The sequence below is a fragment of the Meles meles genome, chromosome 1, assembly GCF_922984935.1.
Source record: "Meles meles chromosome 1, mMelMel3.1 paternal haplotype, whole genome shotgun sequence".
Classification (NCBI taxonomy): domain Eukaryota; kingdom Metazoa; phylum Chordata; class Mammalia; order Carnivora; family Mustelidae; genus Meles; species Meles meles.
Window position 1 is genome coordinate 154501572 of NC_060066.1, and position 19526 is coordinate 154521097.

The 19526-nt window shown below is 39.1% G+C and overlaps 1 protein-coding gene across 1 annotated transcript in view; it reads right to left on the reverse strand.

Annotated features, from left to right (window-relative positions):
• The window catches only part of TNNI3K (TNNI3 interacting kinase), a 314566-nt gene that overhangs the window by 39646 nt on the left and 255394 nt on the right, over nucleotides 1-19526 (reverse strand). The window contains exons 23-24 of the mRNA XM_046006844.1: nucleotides 12513-12572; nucleotides 9490-9659 (exon numbers count right to left, since the gene is read on the reverse strand). Coding sequence (XP_045862800.1) covers nucleotides 9490-9659; nucleotides 12513-12572 — 230 coding nt within the window. The remainder of the gene's footprint in view (nucleotides 1-9489; nucleotides 9660-12512; nucleotides 12573-19526) is intronic.

Consider the following 19526-nt stretch of genomic DNA (forward strand, 5'->3'; position numbering starts at 1 on the left):
AACAAGGTGGTGGGTATTAGTGAGGGCACGTGTTGCATGGAGCACTGGGTGTGGTGCAAAAACAATGAACACTGTTATGCTGAAAAGAAAAGAAAATAAAGTGATATATGTTTAAAAAAAAAAGAAGTGTTACACACACACTCACATACTTGGCCATCAAAAAGCATGTAATCTTGCCATTTGCAATGATGTGAATGGAACTAGAGGTATTACGCTAAGTGAAATAAGTCAGTCATGGAAAGACAAGTATTATATGATTTCACATATATGTGGAATTTAAGAAACAAATCAGATGAACATAGGGGAAGAGAATGAAAAATAAGATAAAAACAGAAGGAGACAAACCATAAAAGACCCTTCTTCTAGGAAACAAATTAAGTGTTGCTGGAGGGGAGTAAGTCTGGGGACGGGGGTAACTGGGTGATGGGTATTAAGGAGGGCACTTGATATAATGAGCAATGGGTATTATATGTAACTGATGAATCACTAAATTACCTCAGAAACTAATAATACACTATATGTTAATTAAATTGAATTTAAATTAAAAAATGCAAGTTTTTAAAAATTAAAAAAAGAAAAACAGTGTATATTCAAAGAATCAAAAAAAAAAACAAAAAAAGGGTGAGAAAAAAGAAAAACTACAGAGAATAAAATAATATGGTGCCAATGAATTCAAATTATTTCAGCAATCAATGAATGAAACAACCAATACAACAAAAGGTATATAAGAAACTTACAAAGACGATTATGAAATCTAACTTAAAGATATTTGCTGGGAATGGCCAGAAATCCCTGCACCGACGGATGAAAGATTACTGCAAACTTTGCTATGAAAGAGAGGAGACGTCACGAGGGTCAGTGTTCAGAGACGAAGACCCATTGCTCTTCTTTGCTCATGCTTTTATTAGTCCTTCAGGATATCACTGTTTCTCAAGCACTTCAAGTGTGACAAGTGGTCTTGCTAAAACTGGGAAGCTCTGTTTACCGGAAAGGTATGATATGCTAATCAGCCTGTTCTAAGAGTTCTGCTAAACATAGCCTAAGGGACAATGCATCCATCTCTCTCTCTCTCTCTCTCTCTTTTTTAAGATTTTATTTATTTATTTGACAGACAGAGATCACAAGTGGGCAGAGAGGCAGGCAGAGAGAGAGGAGGAAGCAGGCTCCCTGCTGATCACCGGGCAGAATGGCTGTTTGGGCTAAGAAAGTTTCGAAACTCCCCGCCACATTCCAAGGGCAGAGTGGTCTTGAAGGCTTTCCGAAGGCCCACCCCACTGTCAGAAACCTTCCTTCGTCCCCTGCGGCTTCTGTGCTACATTTTAGCAAGCCAGGTATTATGGCTGAGTTCATACTCTACATTAGCCCCAACAGATATTAAAAAACATTTAAATAAATGCAAAAATCCACTAAGCTCATGGGAGGGGAAACCCAATATCATAAAGATGTCAGATCTTCCCATATTGATCTATAGGTTTAAAATATCTATACTCTGGGGTGCCTGGCTGGCTCATTCAGAAGAGTATGAGACTCTTGATCTCAGGGTCATAAGTCTGAGCCCCACACTGAGTACAGAGATTACTAAAAAAATAAAAAATAAACTTGAAAAAATCTATAATCAAAATCTTATTTTTTTGTGTAGAAAATGCAAGCTGATTATAAAATCTATATGAGTGAAGCCAAGAAAAATCAAGAATAGCCAAGATGACACAAACCCTACCAGATATCAAGACTTTAAAAATGCTACTGTAATTAAAATTCTGTATTACTGACATAGGGATAAACAAATATTCCAATGGAACAGAATAGAAAAACTGAAAACAGATCTATCTAAATGTAGATCCTTGGTGAGTAAAAGAACTACTATTATACATCAGTTGGGGAAGGGATGCCTTTGTAGTTATTTATTTATTTATTTATTTATTTATTTGCAAAGAAGGAAAAGAAAGTTTGCAATCATTATTTCATGTTTGTTCATCCTGTTCTCTTTATACCTGGACCACATCTCCATCATCTGCCTCTTCATTGATACTTCTCCTAACGGCCTCAACAGAAAGCAATCTCTCCCTCCTTCTCTCTCTCTCTCTCTCTTTTAATAACACACTGGGAATGAATGTTATCAGTCACTTCTCTCCTCACATGGTTCAGGTACCTCTATTCTTCTTTAAAAAGAAATAGGTAGACACCTAAAGCTCTGATGGCGAAAGGGTGGTGTAGAAAGAAGTCTGAATTATCTGGTGGTTCGTTATTTTGGATAAGAACATACCTGAACTTGATAGGAATGCAGGGGTCAAAAACTCTGAGTGCTGGAGTTTTATTCACTTAAAATGCAGAAATACAAAGCATGGCATTTGTAGCCCAACTAATGAATCCTCTGATTTATTATAAATAAATATATTTAGTATTTACCACATAGTTAAATTATAAATGAGATATTGTAGGCACCTGAATAAAAACAAAAAAGAAGACAATTTCTGTCCCTGAAGTATTTATGAGCTAAAAATAAATAGTTACAAGACAAAATAATGTAAGCACATGAAGTGCCACAAAATGCCATGGCCTTTGGTGAGGCACAGGTGGGGACCGGGTAGCCCCAGAAAAGGCTCCCTTATGATATGATTGAGCTGACTTAGCTATTACTGAAGGCTTATTAATATTTCAGCAAGACTGGTCAAGGTGACAAGGTTAAAAAAATACAGGATACAGGAACAGGGTAACCGTAGGTTAAACATAGGAATGTATGGGATACAGTAGAACTTCTAATCTGTCTATAGCGTGCATTACCAGGGATGCTACTGCTATTTTGTGCAGGATAATTCTTTATTTTGTGGGATTGTCCAAAACACTATAGAAAGTTCAGGACTCATTCAAGAAGAGAAGAAATGACAGCATCTCTCTGCTTAGGACGACTGGGACATATGATGCTAAGGGGGAGGTAGGACTGGAAAATGTACCATTGATCATTTGGGATTGCAGGAGGACATGATTTCACTTAATTTTAGAGGTAATGGAGTATTACTGGTGGTTTTATTTTTTATTTTTTTAAGGTTCTATTTATTTATTTGACAGATAGAGATCACAAGTATGCAGAGAGGCAGGCAGAGAGAGAGAGAGAGAGAGAGAGGAGAAAGCAGGCTCCCTGCTGAGCAGAGAGCCCCATGTGGGGCTCCATCCCAGGAGCCTGGGATCACAACCGGAGCCGAAGGCAGAGGCTTAACCCACTGAGCCACCCAGGCGCCCCTACTGGTGGTTTTAAAGTAGGGTACTGACAGAATTGGATTCTACAGAAGAAAGGTTAGTTGCTGGCAGTGGAGGGTTAAGTGAATTAAGGTCATAATGGGAGAGAAGTTAAAACAAAAGCAGAGCAGTCATGTGGGAAAACGGACTGGGGGTTAACTCTGTGTGTGTGTGTGTAACGTGTGTGTCCGTGTGTGAGAGAGAGAGGTGGAGCCATGGATTGTATGAAATCATAAGAAAACTCATTTAGAGGAGAGAAACAAGATAGGAAGAGCTTAAAATGGTCATATCTCCTTGTTGAGACTGCTGATTGTGGTGAGCTGGCAAGAGATAGAAACTGGGGGAGAGGAAGGCAAGGAAAGAAGGGAGGGCATTTAAGGAGCCTGAGGGAAGTTGCAGTAGGAGAGGTGGTAGATTAAAAAGGGAAGTATTGGCCTTTAGTGACGAGGAGACACGATTGCTCCTACTTGATAAACATTGTGCTCCAAGCTGGCAAATGGCCACGAACGTCTCCCTGCTCTCCTTTCTTTTCAAACTGATGTTCTTTTGAACATCAGTTTCAGGGCACTGTCATCACCCACAAATCCTGCATTCCGGAAAAACTAAGTGTAAATTAAAATTTTATAGCTTACATTCAACTTTCATTAAGTTGAACTGCATTGCAAGTGCACTAGGCAAACTTCCTATTTCAAGGAACCCTTTGATGGACTCTTTTGTAATGTGAGAAGTTAATTCCAAATGTATCTATTTTACAGTTGCAGTCCCTGGATTTCTGGTTCTCCTCTCCAGGATGGCTAACTAGGTCAGAGCAGTCTATTCTCAGAGCCCAGCCCCTCACAAACACTAATTGGTTTTCGCATCTGAAAGGTTGTGTATCACTCTGTCATTTCTAAATTTACATGATGTAATCCGTGTAAGAGATGGGAGAGATTTCATACCCAGTGGGAGGGGCAAGTACCACATGCTTAGTTTTCCAAATATATCTAGAGATATAAAATATTTTAAAAGAGGCAGCCCTTAGGAGCACCTTCCTCCATCTCAGATTGCAACAGTTTGTGGTTTTAGTGGGAACTGGTAGGTCCCTATGACCTGCCAAGAAAGTAATCTGACAGTTTCCCACCTTGACCTGTATTTTATGAAGGAAAACAATAATCATTAAAAAGCAAATATGCAAATAAACAACAACCAAAACCCCCATCAAATCACGCACTATAAAACTACAGGCTGTGAACTTCATAACCCAAAACTGAAAAATAAATGTACCATGTTTAAGAAGTTGTGGGGGGCTGAGAGGCCCAGAATTGGGAGCGTACGTTAGTCAGGACCACAGGCCAAATCCTATACCTGTATTTTATTTTATTTTATTTTTTAAAGATTTTATTTATTTGACAGAGATTACAAGTAGGCAGAGGGAGCAAGAGGAGGAAGCAGGCTCCCCGCTGAGCAGAGAGCTCGATGTGGGGCTCGATCCCAGGACCCCGGGACCACAACCCGAGCCGATGGCAGAGGCTTTAACCCACTGAGCCACCCAGGCGCCCCCTGTACCTGTATTTTAAAAGCATGATACTAGGCTAAAAATTACACCTTGTGTGATTTTAACAAGTTAGAATACCCCTCAGATCAGCAGTTACTAGCACATTGTAAAGACTTCAGGGAGAGACCCCACAGGTAATTAACCTTCAAAGTGGTGCCCTTTGGTCACAACTGCTGTGTCACCTCTGCCCTCACTTTCCTCTTCTGTGTATCCCACTGGTTGCATCTCCTCCCCCCAAAGTGACTGGCAGGTTAGCACAGCAGGGTTCCCTTCTCGCCTGCTTCTCATACTTGGAGGAATGTTGCAATCATCTCAGAAACCTCATTTTATGGTTTGTTTTTTTTGTTTTTTTTTTCCATCTGGGAAGCTTTAAAAGCTTCTGATGTCTGGGTGCCCCCTCCCCCATAGGTTTGGGTGTAATTGGCCCTGGGCATTGGTACTTGCAAGAGTTCCCCAGGTGATTCTCATGTGCGGCCAAAGTTGCGAGCCGCTGTCTTCCAGGCTGTTGAACTTGTGGCCCTGCTGGAGGCACTCCATCGGTTCCTGTATCCTCAGGCTCTTTGACCTTAAGAACCTATCGATCTCTGGTCTCACTTGCTCTGTCTTTCAGAATAAAAGCTAAAAAGGCAGGCGGAGGAGAAGTCGCTGAATTCTTTCCCTGACTGGCTTCCAGAAGAAGCTGGAAGAAGTCCAGCAAATACAAGTATTGGCAAAATATATCAAGCTTCTGAAAAGCGCCACCTCTTGTGCCAGAGAAATTCAGAAAGCATAGAAGAGTCTTGGGTGAGAATTCCAGCTCTGCCTCCACACACTTAGGAAAGTTGCTTCTCCTTCCTGAGGCTCAGTTTCCTCATCTATAAAAATTGGAATACCTACTTCCTGAGCCTTACTTAGATGACTACTCAAAGGGTCTGAAATAGTACCCAGCATGCAGTAGGCGCTCAATAATGATAGGTATATACATGGAAAGCATACCAAAATTAGTTAAAGCTCTTTCATGCATTATGTTCCAAATTAATAATAATCATGATTTTTTGAGCCCATTTATTTCAATTTTTTATCTATGAAACAAATGTTTATTACATATTGACTTTATGCCAACTGTACTGCTAGATACTAGGGATGTGGTTATGAATAAAACACACACGATTCCTATCTTAGTACATCTTACAGCTTAGCTAAATGCTTTATCTATTTCTGGAGTTGATTTCAAGCAGTCCAGAGATTGAACTTGCTAGAGGGATGGTACAACCAATAAACAAAACTTCCATGCACTCTCACAGCAAATACCCAGGATGTCCTACATTATTAAGAGAAATCTGAACCAAGTAGAGAGATGAAGATTTAGCAGAGTTCTCCAACAGCTGTGAAGGGCCAGAAAGCTATAAGAAACCTTAGGAGACTATCAAAAGCAACATTTCAAAGACCAGATGGGTTTTTCCCACCCCCATTTGGGCAGTTTTATGAGCAACGGTTTATTTCTCTGGGTTCTCGAAGGGCCTACTGGGAGTGTAGCTGTGTCTCCCATGTTGTGCGGCTGTCTATGTGTTGTAAGGTGTATGACTTACCTACATTACTGGAACTTGTAGTTTTTGCTTGGGTTTCCTGGCATCTTTTAATCACTCACTCACTCTCGTGACAATACTGCCTCTCTCAACAGCAATCCTAAAGCTGGTATTACTATCTCTATTTTATGTATAAAACTTTCAGTAACTGGCCCAAGGTCATTGGGCTGGTAAATGTCAAAGCTGAGATTGAACCTCAGGTCTATATGGTTCCACAGCTCACGCTTTTAATCTCTGCTTCAAAGTAGACAAACTTCAGGTGACTGTGCTTTGGAAATATCAAAATCTGGCTGTTCAGAGAATTAATTTTAAAACCACAAGTAAGGAATGAGAAGAGCAGATGGAACCAGGAGACGATGCTGTGACTGAACCTAATCCAATCTTGGCCTATGAGCCTCTTATGAAATTATGTAAGAGACTGGAATCTGATAAAGAATTGTGTCCACTTTGCCTGGTTATCAATCAAACCCACTGATACTTAATTTTATGACATTCGGTAGATTAAAGGCTTCATGATTCAGTCTCTTCATAGCAGCAGCTGCAACTCTTCTGTTAGACTAAGAATATAATAACTATGGCTAAGAGACCAACATCAGCAATTTGTGTATGGTGTAAGATCCTTGCTCACTCCAGTTCATCTTTCTCCACTTTCAGGATACAAATTCTTACTGCGATGATGGAATGTGTGAGTGAGTGTGGAGGCATTTTTGTGTGTATAAGGGTATACATGTATAGCAACTTGCAAATGCTCTGGAGCTCATGTGAAATCACAGAGATTTTAAGCCAGTTTTTCCAGATTTCCATGGTTTGCAGTATATACTTTCTATGGTACCCATCCAGCTTACAAGTGATTGCCTTTTCCATTCCCCATCCAGAATAGGGGTACCTGGCAGCCATGTTTATATTAATGAAATATGACCCCACTGCCATGCCAGTCACACTTGCTAAGACCAGGGGTGGCCATTTGATCCAAAAAAGGGCCAATCGCATTCTCTCTCAGAGCACACCGCTTTTATTACTAATTCATTATTCATAGATATTCACATGTCTATGGCTTTTGCCAAGTGACTTTGCAATTCCTTCCACTAGAGGTTGAGTAAATATATTTTCTCTCCCTACTGGATATTGGACTCAGCTATGTGACGTGCCTATGGAATGCCATGGGGTGAAACTTGAACATAGGGATTAAATGGGCATGTGAAGTAGGGCCTGTCCTCTTGAGTTCCAAGCCTTTGTCCATGAGAAGAACATGTCTCAAGTAGCTGCTGCACCAAAGACAGGGAAAGACATGTGGGATAGACTTTGGATAAAAACCTGTGCTCAGTCAAGCCACCTACAACTGGCTCAGAGACACATGAGCGAGAAATAAATACTTATGAATGTATGTTCTTGGATTCTGGTATGGATTTTATAGAGAATTATTATGGCATTACATAACTGATATATCTCTCCTTGAAACTTTACAGTTAAGCTGAGAGACAAAGAGACTGTCTGTTGGGAACTGGGGCATGTCAATAGTAGAATTCACTATGGAAGAATGTTGAATTTTTTTCTTTTCTTTTTTCTGACTTACTCCTTTGCTTAAGTTTTTTTTTTTTTCCTCTTTTTCACTCTTTTTTTTTGAGGTAAAGTTCACATAACATGTAATTAATCATATGAAAGTGAACAATTTGGTGGCCTTTAGTACATTCACAGTGTTTTACAACCACCTCTCTCTAGTTCGAAAATAGTTTCATGATCCCAAAATAAAATCCTGTACACATTAAGCTGTTACTCTTAATTTCTCTCTCTCCGCAGCTTCTGGCAACTACCAGTCTGCTTTATTTTTATTTTTTAATTAAAAAAAATTTTTTACTGGATTTACATACTACCTTTTATGGACTGAGTTGTGTCCCCCTCCCACCAAATCCTATGTTGAAGCACTAATCCCTATATGACTGTATTGGAGATAGGGCCTTTAAGGAGACGATTAAGGTTAGATGAGGTCAGACTGAAGCCCTTGATCTCACAGGACAGATGCCTTTATAAAAAGGTGAAAAGAGGGGCGCCTGAGTGGCTCAATGGGTTAAAGCCTCTGCCTTCAGCTCAGGTCATGATCCCGGGATCCTGGGATCAAGCCCGGCATGGGGCTCTCTGCTTAGCAGGGAGCATGGTTCCCCCTCTCTCTCTGCCTGCCTCTCTGGCAACTTGTGATCTCTGTCAAAATAAAATCTTTAAAAAAAAAAAAAAGGTGAAAAGATTGCAGAACTCTCTTTGCAGTGTGAGAACACAGTGAGAAAGGGGCCATCTGTAAGCCAGGAAGATGGGCATCGGTACGTCCCACCGGAGCCTGACCATGCTGGCATCCTGATCTCAGATTATCAGCCTCCAGAGTGAGAGAATAAATTTCTGTTCTTTAAACCATCCCATTGTTATGGCAGCCTGAACTGACTCACACACTTATTCTGGGTATTCATATAAAGAGGATCATATAACATGTGATTTCTGTGCATGGCTTCTTCCAACTGAAGGCATATTTTCTAGGTTCATCCATGTTGAAGCATGTATCAGTATGTCATTCCTTTTTATGACTGAAGAATGTTTTATTATGTGCATGCCACAGTTTGTTTATCTGCTCATCTGTTAATGCATATTTGGGTTGTTTCCACCTTTTGGCGATTGTGAATAGGGCTACTACAAATATTTGAGTACAAGTATTTGTTTGAGTACCTGTTTACCGTTCTTTGGGGTATATACCTAGGAGTGGAATTGCTGGGTCATAGGGTCAGCCTCGATATGCTGAACTCTTGTGGTGCTCAGATCCTCAAAGCTGTGTCTTGGTTCCTACAGAAGGAATCCTTCCTTGGATGCCATAAGATAACCCCAAAGTGCTTTCAGTAAATTTCTTTTGTTGCTGTAGTTAGACAGTTCCATATTAAGCTAGAGGTAACTGCTGTTACTTGAAACTTAGACATCTTAAGCAAATAAATAATATAATTTCTGTTTTTCAGTCCTATAACATTAATAGAATATTATACGAAAAATGGGCTAAAAACTCTTACTTTGAAGTTTGCCATAGAGATGGTAAATCCCCCGTTAACACTAACCACATTGGGTGAGGATCTTGATGGGTTCTGGTTAACTGGACCATGAGACTGTTGTTTAGATTGCACTCACCTTTGGGACCAGGCAGCACAGGACCTCGCATTCAGAGCATATTCCAATTCGAAACGACTCCGTAAAGCTGCCACGTGGCTCCGGCCAGGCCCACCCCGGCTCACCAGGCAGTCAGAAGAAGCAGAAGGTGAGAGAGACCCGCTACTGTTACTTGATGCAGGAGACATCATCTGAGTGAAGAAGGGGTAGTTTCAATCCTTTCATAAATCCGACAGGCTTAAGGCATAGAATAGAATATGGATTTCTTTTAACTTCCTATTCTAGGATTTCTCATATTTCAATTTCTATTCATCTCAGTTTGCTTCCGGCTTTTCCTATTGGCCTCTGATGACAACACATGGCTAGCTTAATTTACTTTTTTGACCTAGTTCTAGGCTGAGAGCTAGCCCATTCAACTTATACCACGTTTCAGAATACACGGTATGCTCAAATCAGATTCATAACACAGATATTTAGAAGGTGATTATTTAATGGTTGAAAGATGACATTTTTCACTATGGTGATGATATTCATGGCAGAGTTCCTTTAAACTGTAGCTTAAAATTATCCCCTTTAAATGAAATTATTTCCTTTATGTAAAATGAATTTACACATGTTTCCAAGAATACATCCATTTTATAAAATGAAGGATGCTTTAATGTCTGGCAAGCATGGGGACTAGAGAGAGTTGTTGGGGGAGAATTTTTAAAAATAGTTGCAAATAGTTAAGTGTAGCTAGAAAATAGAAGAGAATGAAGAAAATGAGACAGAGAAGAAAAAAAAAATAGTAGGAGAGTAGTGTTCTTGAATTTCTGACGACCTTGCTGTTTACTTAACCCAACTGAACACAGTAGTGCTTTGACATTATAATTTCATAAAACATGTCGGCAGTAGATTTTGGTTTAAAAATAAAATATATGTAAATTCTAGGCTCTTCACAGTAGCCAAGCTATTACTAAGTGAAGCTCTGAGAATCATGTGTTGTCAGTGTTGAAATGAACCTTCAAACTCTTCAATGATTGAATCTCTTCCGCACCTCCTTTTCAAGTTAGCTATGCGAGCTGATGGGGAGTCTCGAGTGATGAGGACCTCACTGCCTCCAGATCTGCTCATTTATCTTAGGACAGCTCTGACAATTAGACGCTTCTTTCTCCTAAAAAAACCAAACCGTAGTTACACTTCATTTCCATCTGTTGGCCCATAGAGAACAAGGCCAATCCATTTGCCATATGATCATTTTTCAGATGTTTAAAAAAATAGCTCTCAGGCTCATCCTAATTTTCTCTTCTCTGGGACAAGCATTTCTGGTTCCTTTAATTGGTTCTCACACCCATGATTTTCAATCCATTCATCATTCTGATCTGTCTTCCCTAAAATTTATGTTCCAGTTATAATCATCCTTTTAAAAGGACATAACTGGGTACTATTTTGTTTGGCTATCTCAGAAGAGAGAAGAATGATACCCATCCTTTATTTTGTAGCAAGACAGCTACTTCACATTCTAACTCCCTAAGAGCTTATAATACACTAACATGCATGATGCTCCTAAACCACATCTCCACCATTTGACATTCTTACTATTGTTTCTTTGCCTCTGGTATGTGATGTTACCATTTATTCTTGTTAGACATGCCCTATCATTTTATCTTCTAAGACATGGAATTCCACAAATCAAGCCCCTTAAAGTTGATTCTGGGCCATTATTTGGTGCAGCCCAGTCTGGCAAGTTCTCTTTGCCTATAGTTATTCATCTTCTGTACTGGTGGAGATTGTGCTAAGAGGCTTGGTCAATATAAGAAGCCATACTAGTTAGGAGAGCCTACCATTGTCTCTGTTTCTGGAATCCACTTTCTCATCTAATTGGCTATATCCCCAGGTGAAGCAGTTTTGCCCTGTGAAACACAAAGGTTCAAAGTGAGAGGACACTTGGAACTTAAGCCTTAAGTGTCTCTCAACATTCAAGGCCTCTGGCAGATGCTCTTGTTAATAGGGGCTGCTAAAGCCCCACCATACACACTACTACTTTTCTCTGCTTTGTATGTTTCAGGACCGAAGAAAAGGGCATGGATGTTTAATGTCCAAAGACTGAAGCTGCCTCCTACAAAAAAAAGACTTCCTTTTTAGAAGTTCCGTTACAGAGTTAGGAAACAGCCACTTGCTGCAGGCTGCCGCTGAAGACCTGGAACCCTTTCCCAAAAAACTGGGCTCTAGTGACTATAAGTTGAGATTTTGTTGCTGTTGTTGTTTTAGGGGAAAAAAATGGATGGTTCCACTTTGGGATTGATGCTGTTGATGCTGTTTCCCCTGTTTTGCTCCTTCCCATTATATGCACGTGTATTCGTAAGCCTATATATGTGATGTCCACTCCTGTCTCTTGCAGCACTCATTTGCATTGGGAATATATTATTATTTTTGAACTCGTGCTCATGTGTTAGCTTCCTTGGTTATTTTCAAGTACTATCTCCTGACCAGGTGTATAGAAAATTAAGGCAATTAGAGAGAAAATTAAAGCAAACAGCTCCTTGATATTAAGGGAAGAAAATTCCATTAGGCTGATTACCAACATATATCACTTCATGCAACACATGTGTGGTATAAAAGCAATGCATCCCAATTAATTTATGCACTAATTTTAGTGATAATTTTCCTTTCTTATTGAGCATAGACAATGGCTTAATATTTCAACTTACGTTTCACTGTAGGTAGGAATTTTGTATAGAAAAAAGTTGATTTACATAATTACCTTCTAACATATTTGCTGTATTTTCAAACTTTTACAAATTAATTTTTTCAAGCTGGGTTTGCCTGTGCCCATCTGCCTGACTGGTTATGTGCTGTAAGGCCCCAATTCATGCTGAATTTACCTTTGTTCCTATAGATTCAGTCAATCCACCTTAGAAGCTTAATGAACGGGGTAAATATATGAATGAAGTTATGGACCTTCATACCTACTTTCTATGAGCACCACTTGCCTATTCCCCTACCCCTTTGGATATTCAAGATTTTTTTTTTTAAAGACATATTTCAGAAGCTGAAGTTCTTACCTCAATGTTGCAAAGACACTCTTCTAACTTGGTAACAACTTCAGAAAATTCGGGTCTTCCCTGTAAATAAAGAAAAGACTTTTTTCCCCCAAAGAATAAAAGGGAGGCGACTCTTTGGATTTTAAAATTGGGCATTTGCATTTGTAAAGAATGAGATTAACAATAAAGTATATTTTTATTTAAAATACACTTGTATTGAAGTGTTAATTGAATGTTCATTTGCTGTTCAGGGAGGGATGTTGAGTCTTCTTCTGATAAGAGTTTTAAGTCAAAATTTGCAACTACATTCAGATAATGAAATAGTGGAAAAGCTTTAATTAGCTTTGCATGCTTTTAAATGGCAGGTTTTTCTCTTCAAAATGAAAGAATAAAAGTGAATACTAAAAACTGTTAACTATCTCAGTGCCTTATAATATACTGCACAATGTGTCTGTAGAAAAGAACTGCTTAAGCAAATTTTGTAATTAGCGTCATTTTGAAAATGTCATCTCAGATTCAAAGCTAAGATCAATAGAAACCTTATGACTATGCCCTATTTTAGGGGTTAAGATAAGCTTTTTATATTCAAAAGCTGCCATTAAAGACATTGTTCATTATGAACTTCTGTGTCTGAAGAGTTTAGTTAAACAAACATTTATTGTATTCTGATTACTTTCCAAACTTTGTTCTAATTGCTCAGGATATAAAGATGATTATGGATCTATGGAAAAAGTACTGGGGATTTTAGAAAATGTTGTTCTTTTTGAAAGAAATTATATGCCTCCTTTTGTCAGATCCTAGGGACTATATAACCTATCATTTCTCCTTTATGAAACTTTTACTGCCAGGAGGTGGATAGCCCAATTTAACATTCAGGCGCAGTAACCAACTAATCTAGATTCTTAGTAGAACAATTTCTCCCTTAATATCTAGCCCTCCCCTGAGGACACTGCTTCCCCTGAGCCCTCTCAAGTGAAAGCTGTTTTTTTCTTACGTATTCCTGGTGCCCCTAAGTGGTGGGGGTGGTGATGGGGTGAGTGGAGCTCTGGGTCTTCCTTATTGTTGTTGCAACTTCCAAATGGCCTCTCTTCTAAAAACCACCAGTTTATGAAGCTATTATACCAGTCACTGTCCATCATTCTTTGAAGGCTTTAGTGTTACGCTTCCTGTCATGCTAACATTACTTAGTGCTTTTATTATCCATGCAACTAATCATTATAATGGCCTGACCTCTAGGTTCCTTTGTCTCCTCTTCTGCCTTGACCTTACACTCCATCTTCTTCTAGTCACTTAGCTTCTGTGTCCTCTCCTAGACCAGTTCCTAACAAGGTCTGCAACCCTTCCATGTTTCTATCCTGTCAGTTTCCATCAGATCAGTGACTAGGCTTTACTTTCTTTCTAGATTACTTGTTTTTAAATTTTTTAAATTTTTTTAAAAGATTTTACTTATTTATTTGAGAGAGAGAGAGAGAACATGAGCAGGGGGAACAGGGAGAAGCAGGTTCCGATGTGGGGCTCAATCCCGGGACCCTGAGATCATGACCTGAATGGAAGGCAGATGCTTAACTGACTGAGCCACCCAGACGCCTCTCTAGCTTACTTCTTCTGGAACCCTGACTCCAACAATCTTTAACCACACAAACCATCTTGTTACTTAAAAAACGCAACTTTATATTGTGAACATTTTAAAATATACCCTAAAGTATTAGAGAACAATTTAGTAAACCTCCATGTATCTATCACTCTGCCTTAAAAACCGTGTTTATGCTAATATCGTTCTATGTAGGTACATATGCCTGCATCTATCTATCTACTTACCTACCTATCATCTAATCTATCTCCCTTATTTTTTTGTTCATCTTACCATCTTTTCTTTCTTCTTCTTTTTGTTTCAAGTTCTTATTTAAATTCTACTTAGGTAACATATAGTGTAATGTTGGTTTCAGGAGTAGAATTTAGTGACTTACCACTTACGTATAACACCCAATGCTCATCACAAGTGTCCTCCTTAATGCCCATCACCATTTAGCCCACCCCCCACCCACCTCCCTCCATCAACCCTTGCTTTGTCCTCTATAATTAAGTCTCTTATGGTTTGCCTGTTCATCTTACTATCTCTTCACTGTCATTTACTCACCTTGTTTCCTCCCTTACTTAGCTTACATTTTATTAGCAATCATAATGACTCTCTTCCACACAGCCTCAGTTACCTTGCCTTATCATGCATTTTGTACACTACTGGAAAAAAAAAAATTCCCAGGGTGGCCTGGGTGGCTCAGTGGTTAAGCAACTGCCTTCAGCTCAGGTCATGATCCCGGAGTCCTGGGATTGAGTCCCGCATCGGGCTCCCGGCGCCATGGGGAGTCTGCTTCTCCCTCTGACCTTCTCCCCTCTCATGCGCTCTCTCTCTCACACATACTCTCTCTCTCTCTCTCAAATAAGTAAAATCTTAAAAAAAAAAAAATTCCCAATCTTGATTAAATCCATCCTGACCACTCTTAACTACAAAATCATGTCCCCCTAATCTGAGGTGGACCCTCAGTACTGCCCAGAGAGCCTATTACACATTTTTGGCTCACTCACTCTCTCACACTCCAGATACTTATTTTGGACCTTCTCTTCCCTCAAACTTCTAATTCCCACTACTACATTGACCATCCACCATTGTTTAAATCCACATAATTTGCCTCCACTCACATTTCTTTTTTTTTTTTTTTCCCATTTTATTTATTTTTTCAGCGTAACAGTATTCATTCTTTTTGCACAACACCCAGTGCTCCATGTCCACTCACATTTCTATGGAAAGTTCATCTTCCTTGGCACTGCATTAAATGCAAATAATCATTCCTTTGTGCCTGAAAGATCTTTAATTGGATTTGAGGTCACTACTTCTCACTACTTTTCTCCTCTCTCACTTGTTCTTCCTCAGTCTCCTCTATTACTTTCACTTTTCCTTTTCATCTTTAAATTCTGTAATGTACCAGGACTCAAGCTTTTGGTTTCTTCTCATCTCTCTCTCTAGAGTTAATTTTTTGAGGGTTTAATTCTGTCTCATGGCTTTAAAAAACAACTCCCGAATATCTATATCTAGCCCCGTACACTCTCTTAAACTCTAAACTCACATATGCAATTTTTTATATTTATAGTCTTCCCTGTTTCAGTAAATGGCAACTCCATCCTTTCACTTATAGAGGCCAAAAAAACCGAAGACTCATCTCTGACTTTTCTCTTTGTCATACTCTTGCTTTTAATCCACCAGCAAATCATATTCATTCTGTCTGCAGAAGGCATCCAGAATCTGAATGGACAGGTAGCATTTATAGTGAATCAACCTTCCCCCAGACAACTGTAAGCTCTGGACAAAATGCAAAAGACGGCTACCTAAAGGCAGAAGAGAGGGAACAAAAGCCAGTAGCTTCTGGAGGGGAGTCACTTGGAAGAAAGGAAGGGCATGGAGTCAGTTTCCCATCTTTTTATTTATTTATTTATTTTTAGCAAAATTGACCCTAAGGGCAGGTCCCATCCACATCTTAGGGAACAATTAAAATTCTTACGAAAGCCTACAGGTTTGCTTAAAGAACCAGATGACAAAATTCAGGGCAATCAGAATATATTAGCTATGGTTTTTAACAAAATATCACAAATTTAATAATTTAAAGCAACACCCATTTATTATCTCACAGCTTCCATGGGTCAGGAAGTGAGTGCAAATTAATTGGGTCCTTTGCTCAGGGTCTCACCAGACTAAAATCAAAGTGTAGCTAGCACTGTGATTGTCCTCTGAGGCTCAAGGCCTCTTCTAAGCTCTCTGGTTTTTGGAAGAATTCATTTCCTTGTGGTTGTCTGACTCAAGTTCCTGTTTTCTTGCCAATCGTTGTTTAGAGATGACTCTCAGCTTCTGGAAAGTGCTCACAGTTTCTTGCCACATGGTTCCTATAAGTAGTTCACAACATGGCCGTTTGCTTTCATCCTGGGCAGCAAGGACATGTTTCTCTTCTTCTTCTGTGACCAACTGGAGAAATATTCTCTGCCTTTAAAGAGCCCATCTGATAGATCAGGCCTACCCAGGGAAATTTTCCTTTTGCCATATGAGGAAACATAATTATAGGAGTAATCATATTTAATCATATTTGTAGGTTCTTTCCATATTCAAGGGGAGAGGATTATCCTTGGCATGTATACCAGGGGTCAGGGATGTTGGGGCTATCGTAGAATCCCGCTTATCATGCACAGGCACTAGAAAATGAGGGGAGACCCCAGAAGAATAGAGTCTAAGAAAGGGAGTCCCAGAATCTGCATACAAACTCTGTTTAAATCTTTGGCTGGCCTCTGGAGCACATATGCATGGAATAGACTCCAAGCAGCTCAGGTAGGTTTAAAGAAGTGAACTGAGATTAGATTTTTGCCTGATGCAGGGCCTTGTTCTTACTATTTTCTCAGATTAGAATTATCTAACTCTTACCCTCTACATATAGAAATCCTCTGCCCTCAAGGCTCAATCCACAAGATACATCCTTCTTAAGGTGTTCAAGTGGTTCCAAAAATAAGTTTGCAACTCTCTTTAGATTTATTTAATTCTTCCTTGGACTATAACTAGACATTTACATGTTTATGCCACTATGTAGCAAGTGCTTTGAGAGTAAGCAATGGTTCATTTACTTCTGTATACCTAGTATGTTCCATTGCACAGGATAGCTTGTTTGAGCTCAAATTTGTTATATTAAATTCCATCATGATAATAAAAAAGTTATCCATAATCTACCTCTATTTTTCATCTAAACCACCATCTTCTCCTTTTTGTATTATTATAATTGCCTTATAATTACTTTTGCTGCTTCTTTTCTTTCTTTATCAAAAGTATTCCCAACATGGTAGCCAACCTACATGCTCAATGCTTTTCCTCTAAGCTCAATGCTTTTCTCTAAGTTCAGGAATAAGACAAGAATGCCCCCTCTTGCCACTTTTATTTGACATAGTATTGGAAATCCTAACCAGAGTCAATTAGGGAAGAAAAAGAAATAAAACATCTGAATTAGAAAGGAAGAAGTAAAACTATTTGCAGATGTTGTGATATTATATATAGAAAACCCTTCAGACTTCACCAAAAAACTGTTGAAATTAATAAATCCAGTGAAGTTATGGATACAAAACCAAATACACAAAAGTCTGTTACATTTCTATACACTAATAATGACTATCAGGAAAAGAAATTAGGAAAACAATACTATTTATAATTACATCAAAAAGAATTAAATACCCAGGAATAAATCTGACGAAGGAGGCAAAAGATCTGTACACTGAAAGCCGTAAGACATTGATGAAGGAAATTGAAAAAAACAAAACAAAACAGATAAATGGAAAGATTTCCATGCTCGTGGATTGGAAGAGTTTGTATTATTAAAATGTCCATACTACCTAAAGCAATCTACAGATTCATGCAATTCCCTACCAAAATCCTAAAGGCATATTTCATAAAAATAGAACAGAGAATCCTAACATTTGTATGACACCACAAAAGACTTTGAATAGCCAAAGCAATCTTGAAAAAGGTTAAAGCTGGAGGCATCATGCTCCCTGATTTGAAACTATATTACAAACTACAGTAACCAACACAGTAGCCAAGATACTCATTTTGTTTTTTTATTTATTTAAAATATTTTATTTCTTTATTTTACAGAGAGAGAGAGAGAGAGTGCATAAGCAGGGGGAGCGGCAGAGGGAGAGGAAGAAGCAGACCCCCTGTTGAGCAGGGAGTCTGATGATGCTCGGCTCCAATCCAGGACTTTGGGATCATGACCTGAGCCGAAGACAGATGTTTAACCGACTAAGCCCAGGTGCCCCTAAAATAATCATTTTAAAATGTACTACAGATTAAGTAATACCACTCTTAAAAGCCCCCTTTTAGGCTCATCTGATTTGGATACAAAGCAAAACCCTTCCATTCCATTCTGTGAGGCGCGCACAGCCTGCCCTCCCTATTGCCTGACGCTCCCTTCCTGCTGCGTCTGTGGGCAGGCTAACCTCCTCAGGCCAAGCACACCATGCTCTCAGGGACTTTTGCATTTGCCATTCTCTCCACCCGGACTGACCAGCGCCTTCACCTTCTCCAGGTCTTTGCTCAAATGTTACTTTGTCAGAGAGGTTTTCCTTGTTCTAAAAACCCCCAAGCTAGTGCTATCTGCTCCCTTTCTTACTTCATTTATTCCGTAGCACTTATTCCCAGATGACTTAACAGATATTTCCATATTGATTTTTTGTTGCCCACGAGGGCAGGGATTTACTGTTGTCACTACTCTGTCCCCAGTGCCTGTAGCAGTGCTCAGCCTACAGAAAGCTTTCAGTGCAGAGGGTTGAACGAATGACAGAATTCATGATTTTATGTTTTATTTACATTTTACTTAATTCTCAAACTATGTTATTATATAGGTAGAGCGTTTTTATTACAATGTGCTTCAGGTTTTCTCTCCCCTCTAAATCAATCATGCGATATATTATAAATACATTGCCTTTTTGGAATATTATATCCAAATGATGTTAACATTTCATTGGAGGGCTGAAAAAGCATAAAAATCATGGGAAAATCTAACATTTCTTAAACAGAGCATTCCATTTAATTTTTACAACATACTCTATCATGTAGGCATCTGTTATTTCCATTTTAAAAATGAAAAGGCAAAAAATAAGAAAAAATGAATAATTTACCTAAGACACCTTAGTCAGTAAATAGCAGAGCTGAATTCAAAGCTAGGTAGAGCTTATGATCTTGGTGCTCCTCCAGACTCCCTCTCTAAGTATGGCATCTAAATCTGTAAAGAATACTTCGCTGGTGCTTATGTAAGATGCAGTGCCTGAGATTGACTTCTGCAAACCAGAAAGAACACTGGAGAGAGAGTCAAGATGTGAGGTCAAATACCAAATAGCTATGTGACCTTAGGTGGTTTATGAGCCATTCTGAACTTCAGCCTTTCAGCCTCCAATTGCATTGCAGAATTAAAAGAACTAAATAAGATCATGTATGTGCAAAAGCTCAATAAG